At 56.9% G+C, this 22,539-nt stretch overlaps 1 protein-coding gene across 4 annotated transcripts; it reads right to left on the bottom strand.

Moving 5' to 3' along the window:
- Positions 1-1,072: 1,072 nt before the first annotated feature.
- Positions 1,073-22,259, bottom strand: ITGA7 (integrin subunit alpha 7). 4 transcript variants are annotated; one of them, XM_070410060.1, is made up of 26 exons: positions 21,898-22,259; positions 17,346-17,473; positions 17,164-17,243; positions 15,810-16,065; positions 15,206-15,337; positions 14,803-14,922; positions 13,729-13,936; positions 13,409-13,602; positions 12,655-12,743; positions 12,416-12,543; positions 12,190-12,285; positions 11,958-12,019; positions 11,643-11,812; positions 11,065-11,214; positions 10,013-10,128; positions 9,312-9,504; positions 9,156-9,236; positions 8,971-9,050; positions 8,778-8,852; positions 8,540-8,642; positions 7,883-8,059; positions 7,502-7,642; positions 5,265-5,378; positions 4,363-4,461; positions 4,151-4,276; positions 1,073-1,753 (listed from the first exon to the last, which is right to left on the bottom strand). In XM_070410060.1, exons 1-26 carry the CDS (start codon positions 22,101-22,103, stop codon positions 1,523-1,525), a joined length of 3,555 nt encoding a protein of 1,184 aa, XP_070266161.1. In that variant the 5' UTR covers positions 22,104-22,259; the 3' UTR covers positions 1,073-1,522. The 4 variants fall into 4 exon arrangements, with proteins under 4 accessions (XP_070266161.1, XP_070266162.1, XP_070266163.1 ...); XM_070410061.1 differs by having other exon boundaries at positions 15,260-15,337; positions 21,898-22,258; XM_070410062.1 differs by lacking the exon at positions 14,803-14,922 and having other exon boundaries at positions 21,898-22,258.
- Positions 22,260-22,539: the final 280 nt, after the last annotated feature.

The raw sequence follows: 22,539 nt of genomic DNA, 5'->3' as shown, positions 1-22,539 counted from the left end.
AAAAGGGGGGGGTCTCTTATCCTTTGAGACAGCATGGAGAAACCTGGAGAGTATTATACTAAGCAAAATAAGAAAGACAAGTATCACATGATCTCACTCATATGTGGAATCTAATGAACAAAATAAACTGATGAACAAAATAGATCCAGAGACATGGAAGCATGGAACAGAATGATGAATCTCAGAGGGAAGGGGGAGGTGGGAAGAGATTAACCAAAGAATTTATATGTAGATATGCATAACCCATGGACACAGACAATATGAGGTAGGCCTGGAGAGGGGATGGGTATGGGGTGTAGGGCGTCATTGGGGGTGAAAATGGGGGACATCTATAATATTTTCAACAATAAATTTTTTAAACAGGTCCTTTTATTGCTGAGTGATTTTCCATTGTATGAATGTACCACAGATTTTTTATCTATTCAGCCATCAAACAAACCAAATGATAGGTACATAGGTTGTTTCCAGTTTTTGTCTATCCTATATAATAAAAGCCTAATATGCTAAGTGTCCAGTCGTTTGTTCAACCAATCAAAGCGTAATATGCTAATGATATGCTAAGGCTGCTCAACTGCTTGCTATGATGTGCACTGACCATGAGGGGGCAGATGCTCTGACTGGTAGGTTAGCTTACTGCTGGGATCCAGCTAATCAGGACTGAGTGATATGGGCCGGACATGCCCTGGAGCCCTTCTGAGGTCCCTCCCCAGCTGGCCAACCTCCCGCATCCCTCCCCAACCCCGATCATGCACCAGTGGGGTCCCTCAGCCTGGCCTGAGCCCTCTCACAATCCAGGACCCCTCGGGGGATGTAGGAGAGCCGGTTTTGGCCCAATCCCTCAGGCCAGGCCGAGGGACCCCACTGGTGCACGAATTTGTGCACTGGGCCTCTAGTTACATCCTCTGAGACCACATCCATGCCCCTCCAGGATCTGGTCACAAAATTCAGGATACATGCATCGTTGCCAGGCCCCCAACCTCCCACCCACTGCCACCTTTGTCCTGAGCTGTGGGGGTCAGAGAGAGTCAGGCCTTGAGGGTGAGGAAGCAGAACTCAGCAAAGAGGCCAGAGGTTTGTTCCAAATATTTTTTTAATAAATAAACAAAATCCACTAGATTGATGCAGCAAACTAAGGTCAGAGGAGAGGGGAAACGAGGGAGGGAAGAGCCCCTGAGTCAGCAACGCCACCTCCTCCCCAACCTTCTGGGCTAAGGCACTTTTGGGGAGACGGGTCCTTGGGGTCCTGTTATGCTAGGGGGATGGGAGAGGGAGAGATTAGCCCACCTTGCATCAGGACATGGCCGCCCTTCTCACCCTACCCCGCAACCCTATTCCTGATTTCCCCTCTCCTCTCACAGTGTCCTAAGGGGAAGTTTGGGGGAGAGAGGTCTATGCCTCTGAGGAAACAGATCCTGAAAATCCTGCTGGGACACCAGCAGCCCACTCTGCCCTCTTCATCCTGAGGCGCCATCTCTGGGGAAGGGATGGAGGGGACACACGGGCCACGCTGGGACCCAGGAGGCTATGCAGTGCCTGGCACAGGGTGCCCGTCGGAGCCCAGCTCGGGGTGCCCGTCAGCAGCCAGGATGGGGTGTGCATCGGGGCTCTCCCGCCGGGGGCTGCCCCAGTTGTTCCTCAGAATGGTGCCCGTCTTTTCCTCCTTGAACTGCTGTCGGTCTTCTCGTGGGATCTTTACCGCGTGGTACTGGGGCACGGTGGCCTCGGGGTACCGCGCCCGCTTGAAGAATCCCATCTGTGAGAACACCAGGCCAGACGTGAGGAGGCTGCAGGGCTGAGGTGCCTGGGGCAGATGCCCAGCACAGCCCAGCTCCTGGCTCCACCACCCCTGGGACGGAAAGAACCAAGTGCAGCAGGAAGGAGCAGGGGGAGCAGCCCCCACAGTGCCCCCGTCAGTGCTCAGTGCCCCCGTCAGTGCTCAGTGCCCAGGTTCTCGTTTACAGCAAGAGAAAGACCAGGGGGGCCGAAGAAGCAAGACCACGGACATCCCCCTTGGTACCTGGGGGAGGGGCTGAAGGTGGGACATCAGGACTGCTGACCCCAAAGGTCCCCCAGCACAAGCTTTTCAGGAGACCCACTAGCATTGCCCAGGACACAAACGAAATCTGAGGGAAAGCGTGGCTTCCTAGAGCCCTGCATACCCCGAAGTGGCTCCTCTCAAGCCATGTACATGTACAGCCTGTGTACTCACTGGCAGCACCCCCCTGAGGACAGGGCCTTCCGTCCGTGAACTTGGTGACCCAGCCTTTCCCTAAATCCTGAACATGCTACACTCACACTCGGGACTCCAGAGACTGCGACATGCTCAGACTGCATGGTACCTCCTTGCATGTGTGTCTCTGCACTTCATGCCCAAGAAAAGGCATGCATGGCACCTCCCTGCACTCCACATGCTCACACTGCAAGACCCCACCCAGCCCTCTGTGCATGCCCCCGCTGCGTGTACTCACGCTTCTAAGCTCATCCTTACATTATCTTCCACCCCAGTTCCTAGGACTCACCCCCCCCCCCCATGCAATCTCATTTCTTCACCCTGAATGTTCCTGAACGCTGGGCACGCTACTAACACTCACACACACACACACATACACATACACACATACACACACACATATTTGTACACACGCACACACACATGTACACACACATATCTGTACACACGCGCGCACACATATTTGTACACATGCACACACACGCACACACATATTTGTACACACGCACACACACATATTTGTACACACACATGCACACACACATATCTGTACACACGCGCACACACATGCACACACACATATTTGTACGCACGCGCGCACACACATATTTGTACACACACATGCACACACACATATCTGTACACACGCACACACACACATGCACACAAACAAAAATTACCCCACAGTCCCTGGACCCCCAACTTCCACAGCCGAGGGCTGCACGGCCAGACGGGCCCGGTGATAGTTAGTGGGAAAAGATGAATTCTGGCTGCTCCGACGGAAGAAGCCACACTGGGATGTCAAGGGAGGAGGGGAGCACATGAGGGGGAGACAGGAGACTGAGGAAGGGTGGGGCTGTCTCTGTTCTGCCCCTTCTGTGGGAGCGGGGAGCCCCGATCCTGGCGCCAGTTTCATGAAGGCAGCAATCTCCCCCAAGGACGACCAGGTTCCCACAGTGTGGGTGCCACTCCAGAGGCCTGGCCCCCTGATGACTCCCACTGGTCAAAGGGTGAGTTTGGTCTGTGATTGGCTGGGGCTGGGATGGGAGGCTGTTCCCCACAGGGCCCCGGACAGCACGGTTCCGTACAGTCTCGCTGTGGCATGTGGGTTCGGGTATGACCTGCACTGAGTGTGCTTTGATGTGGAGCCCCAGACACAAATTTGATTCTGTCTAAACTCTGTGTCTACAAGAATGTCCACGGGGAACCTGGTATGTGGAGGCTCCAAGTTCAGTCCTAGGGGCAGTTTCCTGGGGTAGTTCCCCAGGCTGTTGGCCTTCATGGCCAGTTTCCTTCCCAGCCTCACCCTGCCACGCTCTAAGCCAGACCACACTCCCTGCCTCCATGACCCCCCACCCCCTCACCTCCCCCATCCAGATCCTACTATCCCGCCTTCTTCTCGCAGTGGTTCTCAGCCTTCCTAATGCCGCAACCCTGTAATACAGTTCCTTTAATACAGTTATGTTGTGGTGAGCCCCAACCATAAAATTATTTTCGTTGCTACTTCATAACTGTAACTTTGCTACTGTAATGAATCGTAATGTAAATATCTGATATGCAGGATGTATTTTCAGGGGTTGCGACCCACAGGTTGAGAACCGCTGTAAGGCCTGGCTCCTGGGCCTTCTGCCCGCAAGCCATTTCTCCTCAGAACTCCCACTGCACTTTCTTGACTGACTGCCCATCCTTGACTCCAAGGCTCCCTCCCTCACTAGACTGTCAAACCCCTGAGGACAACATCTGCGTCTGACTTGTCTCTGAACCGTCCAGGACCTGACAGAGTCCCTGGCACAAGCAGGGCAGGTGCTCAGTGCAGATTTGCTGAGTAAATGAAGCGGGTGGGTGAGAACCACGCAGGAAAGGCCACCTCCTCGCCAGGGAAGCCCAGCCCCCACCGGCCCCATCCTCCCCAAGCCGCACCTTCCACAGGAGCAGCACCAGCAGCGCCAGCACCAGCAGCCCCGCCAGGACAGCCAGGAGGATGACCCACCAGGGGACTCCCTCTGCCACCACCGCCACGGGGTCCAAGTACACCATCACTGGGATCTGGGGAGCAAGGGGTTAATGGAGCAAGAGCTGGGGCAGCAGGAGAGAAGAGCTCCTCCACCCCCACCTCCAGCCCTGCGGCTCACCACTGTGGAGGCATCTCTGAGCACCAAGTTCTTGATGGAAGACTTCACGGTGATGTTGGCTCGGACAATCACTTCCAGGGACTTCACAGCTGAGTACTCCTAAGGGAGCAGGGAAGCAGACCCTCCTCCTAAATGCCCCCATCCCCTCACCCCCGCCCCCAGCCCCTGAAATTGTAGAATGGTGCCCAACACAGAGCGTGTTTCTGCCTGTCTAGGTTTAAGAGTGTGCTGCAGCCCAGCGGGTGTGGCTCAGTGGTTGAGCACCAACCTATGAACCAGGAAATCACAGTTCGATTCCCGGTCAGGGCACATGCCCAGGTTGCAGGCTTAATCCCCAGTGTGGGACGTGCAGGAGGCAGCTGATCAATGATTCTCTCTCATCATTGATGTTTCTACCTCTCTCTCCCTCTCCCTTCCTCTCTGAAATCAATAAAAGTTTTTTTATTTTAAAAAGGGGGGCGCGGTGGGTAGGGGCTGGGGGAATGTCAAGGGGGGGGGGAAGGAGACATATGTAATACTCTTTGTAATACTTTAAGAAATAAAAATTATTAAAAAAAAAAAAAAAAAAAGAGTGTGCTGCCTGACTAGTGTGGCTCAGTGATTGAGTGTTGACCTATGAACCAGGAGGTCACAGCTGGATTCCTGGTCAGGACATATGCCCGGTTGTGGGCTCCATCCCCAGTGGGAGGAGTGAGAAGGTAGCCAATCAATGATTCTCTCTCATCATTGATGTTTCTATCTCTCTCTCCCTCTTCCTTTCTCTCTGAAATTAATAAAAATATATTTAAAATTTTAAAAAAGAGTGTGCTGCATTTGGAAAGGGAAGAGGTAGAAGAGAAGTGAGTCCTGGGGGGGCTGCCGGGGAAGAGGACGCCCAGCCCCAGCCCTAGTCACACTCTCACCTCCAGGAAGGTGCTGTTCCAGAGGCGGCCCCACACATGCAGCACAGCCGCGCGGTCGAAGCTGTAGAGTGGGCAACTGAACAACACGCAGTTGGCGGTGCCCCGGGCGCAGTCCTGGGGACCAGACGGACAGGGCTTTGAGCTGCTGAGCTGCCCAGGGCCCAGTATCCTCACAAATGCAGCCACACAGACAGAGTCTGCCCGGAGCCTTCATCCATCCCTCCATGAGCCTCCACATCTTGGACCCCTTTTCTCCTTGCTCCTCACCCATATCTCTATTTTCATGACCAGGCCTCAAACTTCCCTCCTCCAGGAAGTCTTCCCAGACTAACCTTAACCCAAATCTGGGCTATTTGGCTTTGAAATGCAAGGGGAGCAGAGCGGAGGGCTCTTCCTTGACAGCAGCAGGCAGATTAGCTTCCCCAATTGATGTGGATGTGACCTAATGTTGGTCCCATTAATTGAGCACCTGCTACCTGCCAGGTACTTATCTCATTTAAGCTTTACAACTATCCTGCAAGATGCATATTATCATCATCCCTATTTTTCAAATTAGAAAACTGAGGCTCAAAGCGTCCAGGTGACCTACCTTAGGTCCCAGAACTAGCAAAACTGATGAGTGGTGAAGCTCATCTTTGAACCCAGGTCCATATTGGGCAAAACCACACTCCTACACTAAGCCCAACTCACTGACAGGAGAGGAGGCTGAGGGGACTCAGGCCCTGCTCCTTCCAGGCCTGACCCATATCCATTTGGCCTAACTTCACCTAATGGTCTACTTGCCTAAAAACATATTCAACACACTTCAGAGACAGAAGAACGGCTTGAGAGTGTTTGAATTCTGTCAATCGTCTTTTATTTGGCTACTTTTGAGTAAATCAAGAACCCTCGGTCAATATGTCTAAAAACAAGGCCTTAATTTTAAGTTAAAGAATTAATTTCAAAGTTCTGAATAAAAAAGGAGTTCTTGCCCTGACCGGTTTGGCTCAGTGGATGGAGCATCAGCCTGTGGACTGAAGGGTCCCAGGTTCGATTCCAGTCAAGGGCATGTACCTTGGTTGCGGACACATCCCCAGTGGGAGGTGTGCAGGGGGCAGCTGATCGGTGTTTCTCTCTCATCGATGTTTCGAATTCTCTATCCCTCTCCCTTCCTCTCTGTAAAAATCAATAAAAAATATTTTTTATAAAAAAAAAAAGGAGTTCTTTCAGAGGAAATTCGCCTCATGGAGAAGGTCAGACCACCCATACAACAGGGAAACAGCAGTCGCCTTATCCCCAGGCACCTTCCTTTGCCTCAGGCCTGCTCTCAGGGGAGCAGGGGAGCGGAGGGCCAGGAGGCACCGGGTGTCAGTGGAGCTCCCTCCCAGACCAATGAAGCCAGAGCTGGCCCAACTGCTCACATCCCCCTGCAAACAGTCTTCCACTCCTTGCCTCCATGCCTGGCGTCACCTCCTGGCAACTGGCCAAATACCCCCTTAATCGTGCTCCCCCCACACTCTCACTGCAGCACCGTTCTCAAGGGGTGAGCATAGAGAATATGCCAATTTGCTCCATAAATCCACTTAAAGAACAAAACTTTGTAAAACAAGCAGGAAAAGGGGGGCAAAACTGCTCAAAAGGGATAGACTTAATTAACCACACATAATACACTATCGTTTTAATTATTAGAACTTCTTAAAACTTAAAATGCTTTCGACATTGTAAAAATCAAGCAGGTTTTCTTACACAAATTGACTTTTTTGTCCTAAAAGACTTCAAAAGAACAACAAACAGATTTCAAGGATAGCTAAAACCATCCCATCCCTATGAAATGCTATCTTTCGGCCCAGCTGGCGTGGCTCAGTGGTTGAGCATCGACCTGTGAACCAGGAGGTCACGGTTTGATTCCAGTCAGGGCACATGCCAGGGTTGGGGGTTCGATCCCCAATGGGGGGCGTGCAGGAGGCAGCCAATCAATGATTCTCTCTCATCATTGATGTTTCTATCTCTCCCTCTTCCTTCCTCTCTGAAATCAATAAAAATATTTTTTTAAAAAACTGAAGTGTTATCTTTGGTATAAATGTGAGGAGCACCGAATGCACAGCCAACTGCCCCGCTCTCGAGTAAGCACTTGGCAGGTGTGCGGGACTGTCCATCACCCCTTTGCAGGCCAGCCTCCCCGGACACCCACCTCACTGAGTGAAGCGCCATGCCCCCAGCATCCTCTGTCACACCCCACACCCCCATTCTGCCCTCACCAGGGTGATGTTTTTCTTCTTCTCAGCAGAGGACACTGGCCACCAGGATGTGCTAGGCTCCTGCTGCTCAGGAGGCACCTGCTGCTCTGGCTGCTCCGGCTGCTCCAGCTCTCGACGCCTCCTGTCCCTGCTGTCCACATCCTGGATGTGGGGAAAGGGGCCCAATGAGTGTCCCTCCAAATACGGCAATCCTGAGATGGCATCTCCTCCCCACTGCCTTCCTCCGCCCACCCCACCCCACCCCCCGCCACACACACACACACACACACACACACACACACACACACGTCCACCCCCATGACACACTTCCCGAAGGCTGACCCCCCCACCCTGCCTCACAGCCCCCCACCCTGCCTCACAGCCCCGCCCACCCTGCCTCACCAGGTGGAGGATGTTGGGCCTGGGGGAACAGAGTCCCTTCTGCCCAGGGCCCTGCCCGCCCTCCAGCTCCACCCGCATGGGGTACAGCAGCCACTTCCCGTTGGCAATCTCGTGGGGCCACATGATGTTGAGGAAGGCAGAGCCAAGGGTGTTGAGTGACTGGCCCTGGTTGGAGACCTGTGGCACAGAGAATGTGAAGGGAGGGGGCTGGTTTCTGAGCGGCCCTAAATCACAGCGATGGAGGGGATGGGGTCGAGAGGAGGGCCTCGGGAAGCACAGTTTCAACAAAGATTCAGGATCTGAGACCCCACTAGGCACCACTCTATGCCAACCCCAGACCCAGGAAAACCTGGAGAGTTCCCTGGGAGGTGTGGGAAGCCCCAGCCAAGCCAGAGCAGAGTTCTGAGGAGAGACAGCAGCCCTCCCGCCGTGTTCCCATCACCCAGCTGAGGCCCCAGACAGAGAAGCTTCCCGGGGCTCTCATGGCCTCCCGCAGAGATGACCAGGAAGCGCCTGCCCACAGCTGAGGTCCAGGAGCAGGGGGAGGCCTCGAACTCGCCATACAGAAGAAGACCCCACCCTTGGGACCTGTCTCAGACACTTCTCTGTGCCAAGAAGGGAGGGCGACCATGAGGGACCACATACCAGGACACTCACCGTGACCTCATACTTGACCTTGCTGCCCACATCCCGCTCAGACCGCATGGCACTTTCACCCCGCACCACGCCGGAGAAGAAGAGCTGCTGGGGAATGGCCACCCTGGAGGAGAGGGGTCAAATGGGGACTGAGGAGACCTGAGGCCTGACGGAGAGTCAGGAGGCAGAGCCCAGGCCTGGGCGTGGGAGTGGCAACGCCTGCCCCTCCAGCGCAGGTGCCCCCCGGGGCGGGGCTTACCCCGTAATGGACAGTGGCAGCTCAATGAAGACATTGGCCCAGACAGAGACGGGGTGCAGCTCCTGCTCGCTGATCCTGGTGTGTGGGCAAAGGCAGGAGTGGGCACGGGCACCACCTCAAGGGTGAGTCCCTTCTAGGTAGACATCAATTCCACTGCCCCCAACCTTACCCACCCCAGGCCCAGCAGGCTTACGTGGACAATAGCAGCTCCACCTCCAGCTCTGTGGTCTCAATGGTGATTCCTGAGGTGCTGAGGATGAGGTAGAAGGCGATCTAGGCCAATGGTGGAGTGGGATTAGAGTCAAGGGAAGCCAGGAACTTGAGGAGGGGTCAGGGACTAGAGGTCACTCAGATAGGGATAAGGGCAGATGTGCCAACCTGGGCATCTCTCTTCATGGGGTTCCCCAGCTCACACTCAACACGGGAGGCATTCTCGTTGGACAGGCACAGGGGCTTCTCCTGGAGTGGGGAGAGGAGAGGTCAGTTTGGGTTAACGCAGACCCCCAAGACCATGCCCCCCGCCCCGGTCCTCACCGCAGGATCCAGGGCCCGCACTCCTGAGTAGTGCAGAGAGGCAGGGAGGCTGACCAGCAGCTGGGCTTCATGGGCATCGTCCCCATCAGCCTGGGGCTGTGCTGGGTCCGAGGGAAAATTGGTGACCTTCAGCTCCAGGCCGATGAATGGCTGCCCACTCAGTGCAAACAGGGCTGTTGTCCCATCCACATCCCTAAAGGGTCAGATCCCACTCACTCTACGATCAGAAAATCTCCCCCTGCCTCGCCCACTCCTGCCTCCCTCCCCCAGTGAATGCCACTGGCCTCCACTCCCTGAGCCTCTGCTCCCACCAGTCCAAGCCTCAGGTCCTCCCCATGTTCCAGAGATCCAGAATGGGAGCCGGGGGCCTTCGTTCTGATCCCAGCTCCACCACTGACTCCTCATCTTGGGCAAGTAACCTCTGAACCGCTCTAGGCCTCTGTTCTCCATCTATGCAGTGGGACTAATAACAATTCCTACCTCACAGGGTCGGGAAGGACTGCTAGTCCTTGCACAGTAGCCCCTCTGCCCCATCACTGACCCTCATCTGCAGTCTTCTGAATCATCAGCAGGTCTCCCCCAGCCTTCCAGCCTCCCGCTGCAGGCTCAGCCCCTCCCTCTGCCTGGCCCTCCTGAAGGGGCTTCCTTCCGTTCCTTGAACTCTTGCCTGCCCACCCCACCTGCCCCTTTGCCCCCCTCACATGGGCAGAGGCTGGAACTCCGTGTCGCTGACCCGGGCACAGAAGCGGGCGTGGACCAGCTGCAGATTGCTCTGACAGATCTTATCTTCACCACAGCCTTGCTTCAGGAAGTGGACCTGGGGAGAGATTTTTTCTTCTTTGTTTTTTTTTTTTTCTTTTGTTTGTTTTATTGATTTTAGAGAGAGGAAGAGAGAGAGAGAGAGAGAGCGTGCGCGAAAGAGAGAGAGAGAGAGAGAGAGAGGGGTTGCCTCCTGCAGGTGCCCCAACCAGGCATCAAACCCGCAACCTGGGTATATGCCCTGACCAGGAATTGAACCCGCCACCTTTCTGTGTACAAGAAGACACTCCAGCCAACTGAGCACATTGGCCAGGGCTGGGAAGAGATTTGAGGAGAGGGTCATTCCTAGGGGACAAGAAAGGGTGCAAATGTGTCACCAAGGCATATGGTGGGGTCGAGTATCACAGGATTACACAGCCTGGGTTCAACTCCCAGGTCTGCTGCTTGCTGCCTGTGTGGTATTGAGCTGGTCAGCTAACCACGCTGAGCTGTGCCCTCGTCAGTACAATGATGGGAGTACTGTGATGCCGCAGTAGAGACTAGCAGGCTGGTGCACTGCAAGACCCTCTCTCCCCAGCCTTCCTTGCAGGTAGCTGAGTTCCAGGTTCGGAAGGTGAAGAGGAAGTGAAGAGTGCCACTTCCAGACTGCCCACGAGAACCGTACTCGGAGCTTTGTGCTCGCCCTCCCAGCTGAGCAGGATGGAGGTGACCTAAGGGCCTTGGAAGCCACACTTGAAAATGGCAGACCCACATCAGCCGGGGCCAATGAATGACCCATAGAATCAAAGAGCACTGCTCCCTCTGACTAGGAACACATGACCCTTTGGGCCATCTCCCACTCTGAGGTCTAGTTGTTACAGCACCTGAGACATGAGGAACTGCTGGGAAACACGTGAAGGAACTCTGCAAGCTATGAGCGAGTGTCACTGATGAGGGGCTATGATCACGGCTCCTCCCAGCAACTTTTTCTGGCTAAATCAGAACCCATGCTCACCTCTGCTCGGTGGGTGCTGGGCTGGTGGGCATTGAGGATGGGGGCCACTGGGGGCAGCCCCTGGCCAGGAACCTGTCGCCGAAGCCGAGGGGTCTGCAGACTATAGGACAGGGTCACCACAATGGCCCGAAGCTTGTCTTTGACATTCTCCTGGAAAGGGGAAAGATGAAATGAATACAAGAACAATCCCCAGGCCTTAGCCTTGACCAAAGCCCCACCCAGACCTAGGACAAATTCTGAAACGTGGAAAGAAGTTTAGGGAGATGAAGGAGAAAAGTGGAGAGCTGAGCAGGAAGGGAGAGTGACTAGGGTGGAAAAGGGAAGAGACCCAGGATTTAGGGCTTTGAGGACCAGATGTGACCATGGACCCTGCCTTCTCCATCTCCAGGGAGTACAGAACTCGGCAGGAGACAGAAGAAGGCAACAGGTGAGGAGGAGGTCAGCCCGTAAGGGAGGCTTCCCAGAAGTCCAGATCTCAGGACGAGGTGTGCGTGTGTTAGGGAAGAAGCTAAGAGGAATCCAGGAGAAGAGATCATGCCATGACCATGACCCTCAGTGGCCAAGGGGTCAGTGTCCACCTGTAACTGAAACATGGTGTCTCCGCAGACTCGGTCATGCTGGTGTTTCAGCCACACGGTGCCCGAGGCCTGGTGCTTAGGGTCATCTGGGCCACGGCTCAGGAAGGTCACACGGGGAACCTGGCCCCGGAGCCTTCGGTCTGTGTCCCCGTCTAGCACATAATTCAGGGCTTTGGCAAGTGGGGAGAGGAGAGGAGACAGTGAGCTAGGGAACTGCTTCAATCGGACCCTGTTCCCAGGGGCCCATCTCTCCACCTTGGAGTGACCCGACCGGAAACCCAAAGCGGTGGGAGGTGGGAAGGGGACCTCACTCACCCACAATAGGGCTGTAGCTGCTGGGGGTTGCCATGTAGCTGAAACAGACTCTTATGTCCACACTGTGGGGGGCAAAGGGTAGCTGATGGGCCAAGGCCCACCCCGACCCTGCCCACTCCTGACCCAGCCTCAGCCCCCAGTGCCAAACTAGGCAGAGAAATGGAGAAGGGAGAGGGGCCTGGAGGCCCTGAAGGTCCCCACCCGGGCTCCCTCCCCTTGGATCCCGCCTCACCAGACCAAGTGGCCGCCAGCGCAGTTGGGCTGTTCTAGGTCAATGGCTCGTGGAGCAATAATGACCTCATGGGAGACGTGGAGGACAGGCCTGGCCCTGGGGATGGGGAGTTGAGGGCACAAAGAACATGAGAAGATCAGGCTGGGAAATGGGAGGGGGCTCTTCAGCATCAGATTTGGGGTGCGTGGGGCTTATGTCCTCAGGAAGGGAGAAGACAGGAGCTCACCTGAAGAGCACAGCAGTGTCGGCCAGGGAGCCCACCAGCAGGTCAGGGTAATGGTTCCCATCCACGTCCAGGCCGCCCGACAGAGAGTAGCCGAAGCTCTTCAGGCTCACGGCCTCGCCCTCCAGCACCTGCAGGTCCTGACTGTCAGCCAGCACCCCGCCTCCCCTCCTCCCCTGCCCTCCGTTGCTATGCCCCTTATGGCACCCACACCCACTCCCTCATCCCAACAAGCCCCTCACCTGGGAAGGTTTGATGACAACCCCCAGGCTGCTCCCGTGGTAGATAAAGACTTTCCCATCCCCATCAAAGGGAGCGCCCACTGCGATATCTGTGCGAGCAGAAAAGGCAGTCAGACTGTGGGGGCAGGGGTGACGGGGTCCAGGCCCCAACGTTCCCTCCGTCACTCAGTTCCCTACCATATGTGTTCTATTTCATTGAGAAGCCACTGAGTCCCAGGCACCTTACACACCTCACAGCTCATTTTTTAAATATATTTTTATTGATCTCAGGGAGGGAGAGAAAGACAGAAACATCAATGATGAGAGAGAATCATTGATCGGCTGCCTCCTGCACACCCCGCACTGGGGATCGAGCCTACAACCCAGGCATGTATCCCAACCTGGAATCAAGCTGTGACCTCCTGGCTCATAGGTCAAGGCTCAACCGCTAAGCCACACCGGCCGGGCCTCACACCTCATTTTTTAAACCTCTCAGCTGCTCTCTGCAAATATTACTAGCTCAGAAACATTAGGTAACTTGCCCAAAGTCATAAAGCTGGTAAATGATAACGTTCAGGTGTGAGCCCATGTGGCTTCTCTCCCTGAGCCCACAAAAGACCTCCCCTTGGGGGGAAATGGGCAACATCTGTGATAGTGTCAACAACAACAACAAAAAAGAAAGAGAGAGAAGCCCTCCCCTGACCTCTGAGGCACCTCCCTGCCCCTGCCCCTGCCCTGCCCCTCCCTGTCCTGAGCCCTCCAGTTCCCGTCACACCTGGGAAGCCATCGTGGTTGAGGTCCCCGAGGACAGCCAGGCTGATCCCAAACATGGAGTCGGGGGAGCCACAGAGCCGAAGCGGGGAGACCTCCGCCCAGTGACCCCCCTGGTTCATGTACACATACACGGCACCCCCCAGCTCTTCTTGGCGCTCAAAGAAGTAGGGGGCACCCACTACCAGGTCTGCCCAACTACGGAGAAAGAACGACAGTCAGTGTGGGGTCCTGCCCAGCCAGGGAAGTCAGGAGGAGATGCCAGAGGCCCCTCGGACCTTCTGGACCCAGCTCCCCCGGCTCCACGCCCGGCCGCCCACTCACCCGTCATTGTTGAGATCAGCCACGGCCAGCGAGTAGCCAAAGCCGGAGGTCAGGCGCTCCCCTGACAGCATAACTTCGGGCACCAGGCGACTGGCACTGTCTTTGCGCAGAATGACCACAGCCCCCTTGTGGTTTGCACGGGGGGCCCCTGCCACGAAGCTCAGTTCCTCGGCACGCACCAGACTCTTCCCCGAATCAATGGAGAAACCTGGGCAGGTGTGGCCTCCCAGTGAGCTCAAGAGCCAGGGCGAGTCACAGCCCCCCACCTCCTCTCCTCACGGGCCTGGAGCCAGAGACGGAGCCCCCCTCCAAGTTATCACCGCCTCAGCTGCACTTCTCCGCCCCTCCAGGGGCCTCACAGCCCCCCACCCACCCAGAGCCTGGAGTTTGGCACAAGAAGTGCAATGAGATCAGCCTCGGGGACTGGGGAGGAGAGAGAAAGGCAATGGCTGAGACGCCAGACACTGGGCAGGAGCAAGCCCACCCCTCCGATTCCCAGAGAACTTCTCTGCCCTCTGCACGCCCAGGGGGCCCCAGCCTGTCCAGTGCACCTTCTGCGCCCCCACTCCCACCATCCTGGCAGGGAGCGAAGTCTTCACATGGAGGCGGGAGACAAGGGAAGTGGGGAAGAGCTTGATCCACCCCAGTATCTCCCAGGCCTCCTTTCCTCCTTCTCTGCCGTGGGATGCAGATGAGACCATGAGAGGGACGTACCAACACAGCGAGACTTTTCTGCACACACACACTCACACTCACAAACCCCTATGCAGACTTTTGTCCACCATCCATCCCTGAGAAAATGTCCCCCTGGCGGTCTAGCCTCCTTCCTTCCCACATGGTGTCCACCCACCTCGTAGGTTCTTCTCACCCCTACCCCTGCCTATGAAGACTCCTGTTCACAGCCCCTTAGGTTGTCCCCCATGGGGCCTCTTCTTCTTGGGCCTGGCCACTGGGCCCAGCTTGTCTCTGAAATTTGGGCCCAACATGTATTTTCCTGGGTGTGTGTTGGGGGAGGGAGGGGAAGCCAGGCCAAGCCCCCAGGGCCCAGGAGGACGTGGGTGGGCGCTTACAAACCTAAGTAGCTATTCAGGGCCAAGTCTCCGGCTGGTCCTGGGAGCCGGTCGGCGGGGTCCAAAGTTTTATACACCAGCTGGTCGGGGTCTGAGCTATCAATGTTGGTCACAAAGAGCAACCCTGTGGGGGCCGGGGGGAAAGGGGGGGCAGGGAGAGACACCGGGGAAGGGACATCCAGAAGACGGGCCACGGAGTGGAGAAACAGAGCCAGACACAGGCAAGAAGGAGACGAGGAAAAGGCAGAGAAAGAATATGAGAGAGACAAAGAGGCCAAAGGGATAAGAATAGAGAAACGAAGACAGAGATAGAGACGGACAGAGACAGGAGGGTGGGAGCGTGGAGAGGGAGGACAAGAGAGAGGAGCAGAGGGTTAGAGAGGCTCTGGGCCAGGAGGGGTCCCTACCAAAGTAGCTGTTGGCAGGGACTGGGATGAGGCGGGGGTCCTGCTCCTTCTCACCCCCCGCCTCGTAGGGCCCGTCGTCCAGGTGGGCCAGGTCCGCTGAGCCCTGCGCACAGAGCTCCACCCTGGCAGTGCCTGCAAGGACAGACCCGTTAGTGCCAGGGCAGGAGCCCCCTTTCGGCCAGATGCTAGTGAGACAGCCACACAAGGAAGCCCCTCCTGTCCTTTCCAGCACCACCTCCCCTCCCCCCCCAAGCGTCTGGGGTCCCACAGACTTGGCACACACTCACCGAGTGTCAGCTCAGCCAGCGGCAGCGTGCGGAGACGGGAGTGGGAGTGATGAGGTGTGGGCTGGTGTGGTGGTAAGGAGGACCAGCCGTGCGTGTGGGCTCATGCCAGCGTGTTGAGGAACACTCGGCCATGCGAAGGAGAGGAGATACCTCCATTCGTGTGTGTGCTGGCATGATAGGGGTGGAAGGCGTGGCAGTGCCCGGGGCTACATGGCAGTGAACATGTGGGCATGCTTGGCCACCTGCTGCCCGCAGTCCCCTCTCTGAGCTCAGAGGACGGTTTGGTTCCCTTCTCCCCTCCGGGAGGAGTGACTCACCCTTCCAGTTATAGGTTCCTGGGGCCCCAAAGAGGAGGTAGTGGCTGTCAGGGGAGAAGGCAGCGGCCGCGCCCTGCTGGCAGAACCCAAATTGATCGTGGCCCTGGGGGCGCCCCTCACAGAACTTCCACTCGCCACCATCCAACTCATCGCGGACGGCCAGGTCCTGGCTTAGCACAAAGCAGCGACCGATCACGTCCCTCGTCTCCAGGATTTGGTCCACTCGCTGCCTGGCCTCATATCTGTGTGCACAGGTCTGCAGGAGGAAGGAGGCAGGGGCCGTTCCCCTGGGTGGGCCCGGGGCCTGCTTCAGCCACGCTGCCCACATGCAGACACTAGGCAGGCGCTGGCTCGTGTGCACGTACCACACACACACTCACACTCACAAACCCCTGTGTGGGCACCACTTGAGCACCACCAGCCCAGTGTTACCATGACCCACTGTCCCTTCGGTACCCACTCCCTTGCCCTGGGCACCCACAGGCATGACTAAGCCAGAACACAGGCCTCGTGGCTTCGTGATTTCACCCAACGTGCCAAGTCTGACCCTGTCTCTGGCCCTTGGTGACATCACCTCGTCTACCTCCCCGCTCCACTCTCCAAGTATCAGTTATTCTTGAAAGCCTGGCTCAGATCGCCCCATCTGCAGGAGTCCTTTCTCTCCACGCCTCCAGACTTCGATCATCTAGGGACTATACGCTCACTTAACATTAACCGTGCTCCGCCCCATACTGACTTGTATTCATAATTGTGGCCCTGGAGCATCCCATGCACCAAACGGTTGCCGGTTGGATTCCCTGTCAGGGCACATGCCCGGGGTTGCAGGCTCGATCCCCAATAGGGGTGTGCAGGAGGCAGCTAATTGATGTTTTGCTCTCACATGGATGTTTTCCTCTCTCCCTCTCCCTTCCTCTCTCTCTCTAAAAATCAATTTTTAAAAGTCTTTGAAAAAATAATACTTGTGTATTTGTGCATGTTAGTAATGATACAGAGAGAGACAGAGAAGGAGAGGATGAGAATCTCCATATGCAGTAGCTATTTGAGGCATGGACCAAGCTTTCCCCTGTCTTTACATAGCCTCTCCCAGTAGCTAGCACAATGCCTGATGCTTAACAAGTTCTCAGTAAGCGTTTGACAAATGGATGAATGGATGAAATGTTTAGATGGCTTAAATGTATAAGGACAGGGGCCATGTCTTATACTTTTTTTATATCTCCTTGAGGTCCTGGGAATCAGACCATCATACAAATGCCCAATCTGTGTTCTGTAAGCACATCTATGCATGCACGCGTGCGCGCACACACGCACACACACACACCCCACCCTGGCATGCGGTTACAGAAGTGGTACTCACAACAATCTTGCCCCCAGGACCCTGGCTCCGAACACTAACTCCCAACCACTGGTTCTCCTTGCTCTCCTTCTGCACATCAGCTGGAGGCAGGACACTGGGGATTAGGGGAGGGAAGAGGAGGCCAAGTCCTCTCCTCCCCTCTTCATGTGCATCCCCCCACTACACTCCCACAGCGCACATACCTCCCTGGTCAATGTCCACTCTGTAGCAGTCAGTCTCCTCCAGGCTCAAGGGGCAAGCGAAGAGGCCTCCAGTGCGGTTCGCCTGCTGCCCAGGCAGAGCCAGGGCCTGGGGAGCGCCCACCAGCAGCCTGTGCCATGGGGCAGGGGCAGGGGTGAGCAGCCAGAATGCTCCCCCTCCACAGAGCTGCCCTGGCCCAAACCCTCAGTACCAAGCAGAGTGTCGAAGGACTAAGAATAAAGGCCAAAAGGCAATTTCCTAAGTCCTGACCAGGGCAGGTGAGACAAGGAAATCATATTTATTTGGCACCTACTCTGGGTCAGGCTCTAGGCTAAATGCCAGGGACATGAGGACATTAACCTTAACATGCTTGGCCATGTAATCATCATGTTAGATATGCACATACTGTCTGTATGAAGAACCACATGCACAGCTGAAACCGGTTTGGCTCAGTGGATAGAGCGTCGGCCTGCGGACTGAAGGGTCCCAGGTTCGATTCCGGTCAAGGGCATGTACCTTGGTTGCGGGCACATCCCCAATGGGGAGTGTGCACGAGGCAGCTGATCGGTGTTTCTCTCTCAACGATGTTTCTAACTCCCTATCTCTCTCCCTTCCTCTCTGTAACAAATCAATAAAATATATATTTTTTAAAAAAAGAACCACATGCACAGTAGATACACACACACACACACACACACACACACACACACACACTCACACTCACAGCAACCCAACAGCCTGGCCAGCACTGCTGGTTTGAAAGAACCGCCTGTTTCCAGCACCTGTTCCTGACCAGGCCTTTCCTACCCACTCCCTGGCCCCATTCCCAAGCTCTGCCCTCCTCCCCAGTCCTGTTGAAACCTTCCCAGAAATGCCGAGAATGCTGGGCTCAAGAGTAAAAGAGGCCCAGACTGGCACCATGAGATGGCCCAGGGATCAGGTTTGGAGGCCAAGCAAGAGGCTAGACATGGGCCTACTTCCCCCACCCTTTCATCGGGGACCCGCCAAAGACCCCACCCCGCAACCCTGCCAGCCCAGGGTTCTACAGTCACTCTGGCCGGCAGGCAGCAAGGTGGAGGCAAATGTCTCATCTGGTCTCCAATCTTCCCTCCATTCTCCCCCCACTTCCTGAAACCCCTTTCCCAGCCTTCCTTCTCCTCCCACAGCTATGATTTTCCCATTCCTCCCACCACCCCACTCCCTCCCGCCCCCTCCCAGGCTTCTCTCCTACCCCCCCCCCCCCCCCAGACACTTTCCCAGCTACAACTTTCTTGGCAGGACAATTTTCCACAATCACAGCCAAGGCTTCTTCCCTGGGAGAGGACTGTGCTGGGAATGGAGGCTGCCTGGGTCCCTTGGGGCTGAATCCCCAGGCTAGGAGTAAACGGGGGGGGGGGGGGGGGGGGGGGGGGATGAGGTGACTGTCACCCAGCTGGACAAGGGTCCTCTTTTCGAAGAAGGAGAGACTGGAAAGTGGCAGCAGGGCAAACCTTGAGGCCTCTCTCCCACGCCGTTTCCCTCCATCCCCCTTCCCGGGGGGAGGCCCAAAGCTGTGTGGGGCAGCGCCGCAGGCAGGCATCTGTGGGGCACCGTGCCATTTCTGATGGTGCAGGGGGAGGGGAGGGCACAGAGCCATCTCCCTTCCCACAACTCCTCCTGGGCTCTGCCCAGCTGTCATCCCGTGTCAGAGCCAGTGTCAAGAGGCAGAAGGGGGGGGGGGGGGGGAGTAGCAGTAGGGAAGAGAGCATGGCATGCGTTCGGCATTTGTTAACAACTATTTTTTGAAAATCTATCTGTCAAGCCCTGCGTCAGGCACTGGTGAGAAAAGGAAATCATATTTATTCGGCACCTACTCTGGGTCAGGCTCTAGGCTAAATGCCAGGGACATGAGGAACTAGCATGTATCGCTCTCTACCTAGGTGCCTGGGCTGGGCAAGTCACATGCATTATCTCATTTAATCTCCCCCACAACCCACGTGAGGGTCCTTTTCTGGGCGTTAGAGGAAGACACTCGCGCAGAGACATCCGGTAGTGTGCTGGGGCTCGATGCACGTGGGCCCAACTCCAACGCCACGCCCTTCCCACTACACTCAGGGACAGGCCCGAGCCCGAACAGGGACCCCTCCAGAAAGGGAAGAGGAGGAAAGGGAGGGAAGGGGACCCCTGAGCAAAGAAAAGCAACTGAGTGGCATGGCCAGCCTTCAGACAAGTCTGCAGGAATCCTGACTCGTCTCCCACACAGAGGCAGCCGCCTCTGAGAGGAGGGGTGTCTTGCTCATCTCTGCACTCGCCCCCTAGGAGGCCGGTACCTCAGATGGTCAGCGCACAGCTAAGCACTGGGAGGGGCTAACGGTCAGCGTTCAGTGTTCACATCTCCTCTGGAGGTCAAGAAGAGAGAGGAGGGCAGAGGGGAGGGGGTCTACTGGGAGAAGAGGAGTCAAGCACATGAATCCACCCAGCCCCACCCTTGGCGAACAGACCAGCCCATCCTCCTGGAACAAGAGTTCCCACACACAGCCTCTGGTCCCTCCACCTCTGCCCCAGCCGCACACTCCTTCCTGGCTTCTTCCCACGATCCCCAGATACCCCGGGCCTCTGGGCAGAACAGTAGCCACAGCTGCAGCCACTACAGAGAGAAAAGCAAAGGCATGTTGGCAGCTGGGGCAGTGGGACTCCCTGGGATCTGAGCTTAGCGGGGGTGAACGAGAAGCCCACGACCACTGCATCTCTTGGTTCTCCACAGCCCCAGGCTCTCACCCAAGCCCAGCCCTCTCTGACTCTCAGTCTGGGTGGCCCTCTGCAGAGGGTGCTGGGCCTGAAGGCTGGCCAAGCCTTTGGATCTGGGCTTGCTGTAAGGTGCTAAAGCTATTCTCTAACTCTGTGGATCCCAACACAGGAATTATTCTATTAGAACAGTCCTGCACTGTTCTAAGCTTTTTACGTGCTGGGAAAGGAGACCTGGGACTCAAAAGCTAGGGATGAGCAAGGTACTTGGTCTCTCACGGGCCAACAGGCAGCGGAGCGCCCCCTGCTGGAGCAAAATGCCCGTTAGGCAGGCAGGCCCCTATGGGAATGCCCTCCGCTGGACTCTGGGAGACAGAGTCAGGGGCCACCTTTAGAGATGAGGGGGAAATGACAAGAGACCAAGCTATTAAAAATAACCTAGAATTTGTCTGGAAATAGCTCGGAGAGTTCAGCATGTCCTAAAAAGGCCTCCAGTTCTGGAACTCTGGCAGATGGGAGAAGGAGGGAGGAAGACAGATGAGGGAGGAAGTAGACAGAAGGCTGAAGAAGAGGTGAAATCAGTTGCTTTCTATTTCCCCCAAACTTTTTTTTTGGGGGGGGGGGGCACTGACCCTGCTCCCTAATGACGGGCATAATGGAAGAAGAAAGATCAGAGCTGGCCCCTCCTTCCAGCACAGGAAAAGCAAAATGAGCTCTTGTCCCTACCCTCTGCCCCCAGGCCAATGGTTGGGGGGAGAAGACAGTCCCTGTGGAGGGCATTGATCCCAGTAATGGACACTTAGTGTGGCTCAGGCTGGCCTAGAAGAGAAAAGCCCCGGCAGGAGGGGGTGGGAAGCTCTCTGCCCCTCCCCATCTCTCTTTTTAAAATCATACATGTAGCTGGAGCGAATAGTACAGGAAGCATGGCAGTCACAGGCCTCATACACAAGTGTCCTTCCTCCGTGGGTCCTGAACTGATTAGAAAGTACCCAGAATCGACCTCTGCCCCTCACTCCTCCCTACCTTCCCTGCTGCTGAGATGCCTGGGCTGGAAATGTCCTGAGGGGGAGGAAGGGCAACAGCCTGGCCAGCATCCTTCCTGGATATCTCTCTTTCTCTCTCTCTCTCTCTCTCTCTCTCGCTCTCTCTTTCTCCTGCTACTGCTGCTGCTACAACTTTGGGGGCTCTGTTTTCTGCCCCTCTATCACTGAGGTGCCTGGAGCAGGCTGCTAGACCCTGCCGTCCTCTCCCAGCTTCCCCAGGTCTCGCCATACGAGTGGCAGGTCTCCCCTGGCCTCCCAGTGCCCCGCTGCCCTGACTCCGTCCCCTGGCAATGCCCTGACTCCATCCCATGGCAATGCCCTGACTCCATCCCATGGCAATGCCCTGACTCCATCCCATGGAAATGCCCTGCAGGAAGTTGCTTCTGGAGTCTCCCCTCCACCCCTCCCATGGCACCTTTGGCCTCTCTGTCCTCTCCCCCTTTTCCTGTGCTAAGAAGAGACAGCATGCTCAGTCCCCTCCCTCAGGGGATTCGAGCCTCTGAAGAAGGAGGGGAGCCACACACCTTGGGATGCAAAGGGGTGGGGGCAAACGGAGACGGTCCCTGCCCAGGCCAGAACCTTGCTCGCCAGCGCATCCCCAAAGCAAGAGCCCGCGCCTGGGGCTGAGGGCAGCCCTGCAGACCCGAGGCCGCCGAGGCGCGGCTCCAGCCCGGGTGCAGGAGAGCTGAGGGCAGCCGAGTCTTGGCGGGGTCCGAAGACCGAGCGATGAAGCAGGAGCGAGGGTCTGGGGCTCGGCACGGGGACCGCGGGCGGCGCGGTGACTCACCAGCTCTGGGGCCGGGGCTGTAGCTGCCGGTGCAGGGCCACCGAGAAGCCGAAGAGGCTCCCCGGCTCGCCCTCCTTGCGCAGCGCGCCCATCACATCCAGATTGAAGGCGACGGCCCCAGGGGAGAGCAGTCCGGCGAGCAGGGTGCCCAGAAGGTAACAAATCCCCGCGGGGCCCCGAGGATCGCGGCCCGGAGTCCCCGCCATGGGGGCACCCCTCGCGCGCTCCCCGCGAGCGCAAGGAAACTCGCTCGCGCCCCAGACCCAGGTGTCCCAGGCGGCCCCTGATCCCGAGTCCCGCGGGTCTCCGCAAAGCTTTCACCGCTCCGCCGCCCCACGCAGCCCCGCGCCGCCCCGCAACTGCGGCAGCCGCGGCCGGGCGTCCACCGGGCTCCCGCCTCCGCCCCGGGCGCCGCCCCGCCCCGCCCTCGGCCCGCCCCCCGCGCCGCGGCAGGTGGAGGCCGCGCGTCGCGGAGGGATGCCCAGGCGCCCGCCCCGAGTGGGACCTGGCCCTAGGGTGGGACCTGGCCTCCCTGCACCCCCCAACCCCCCCCCCCAAGCCCCGCCCCAGCGCCCTCACTCTCTCCTGCCCTCTCTCCTGCCGAGCCCGGGAGGGGTGGAGGCGGCGCCTAGGAATGGCGAG

This window comes from Myotis yumanensis, unplaced genomic scaffold (assembly GCF_028538775.1).
Source record: "Myotis yumanensis isolate MYYU_CA2020_CCGP unplaced genomic scaffold, mMyoYum1.0.hap1 SCAF_3, whole genome shotgun sequence".
NCBI lineage: Eukaryota > Metazoa > Chordata > Mammalia > Chiroptera > Vespertilionidae > Myotis > Myotis yumanensis.
This window is presented reverse-complemented; position numbering and strand designations above follow the sequence as displayed.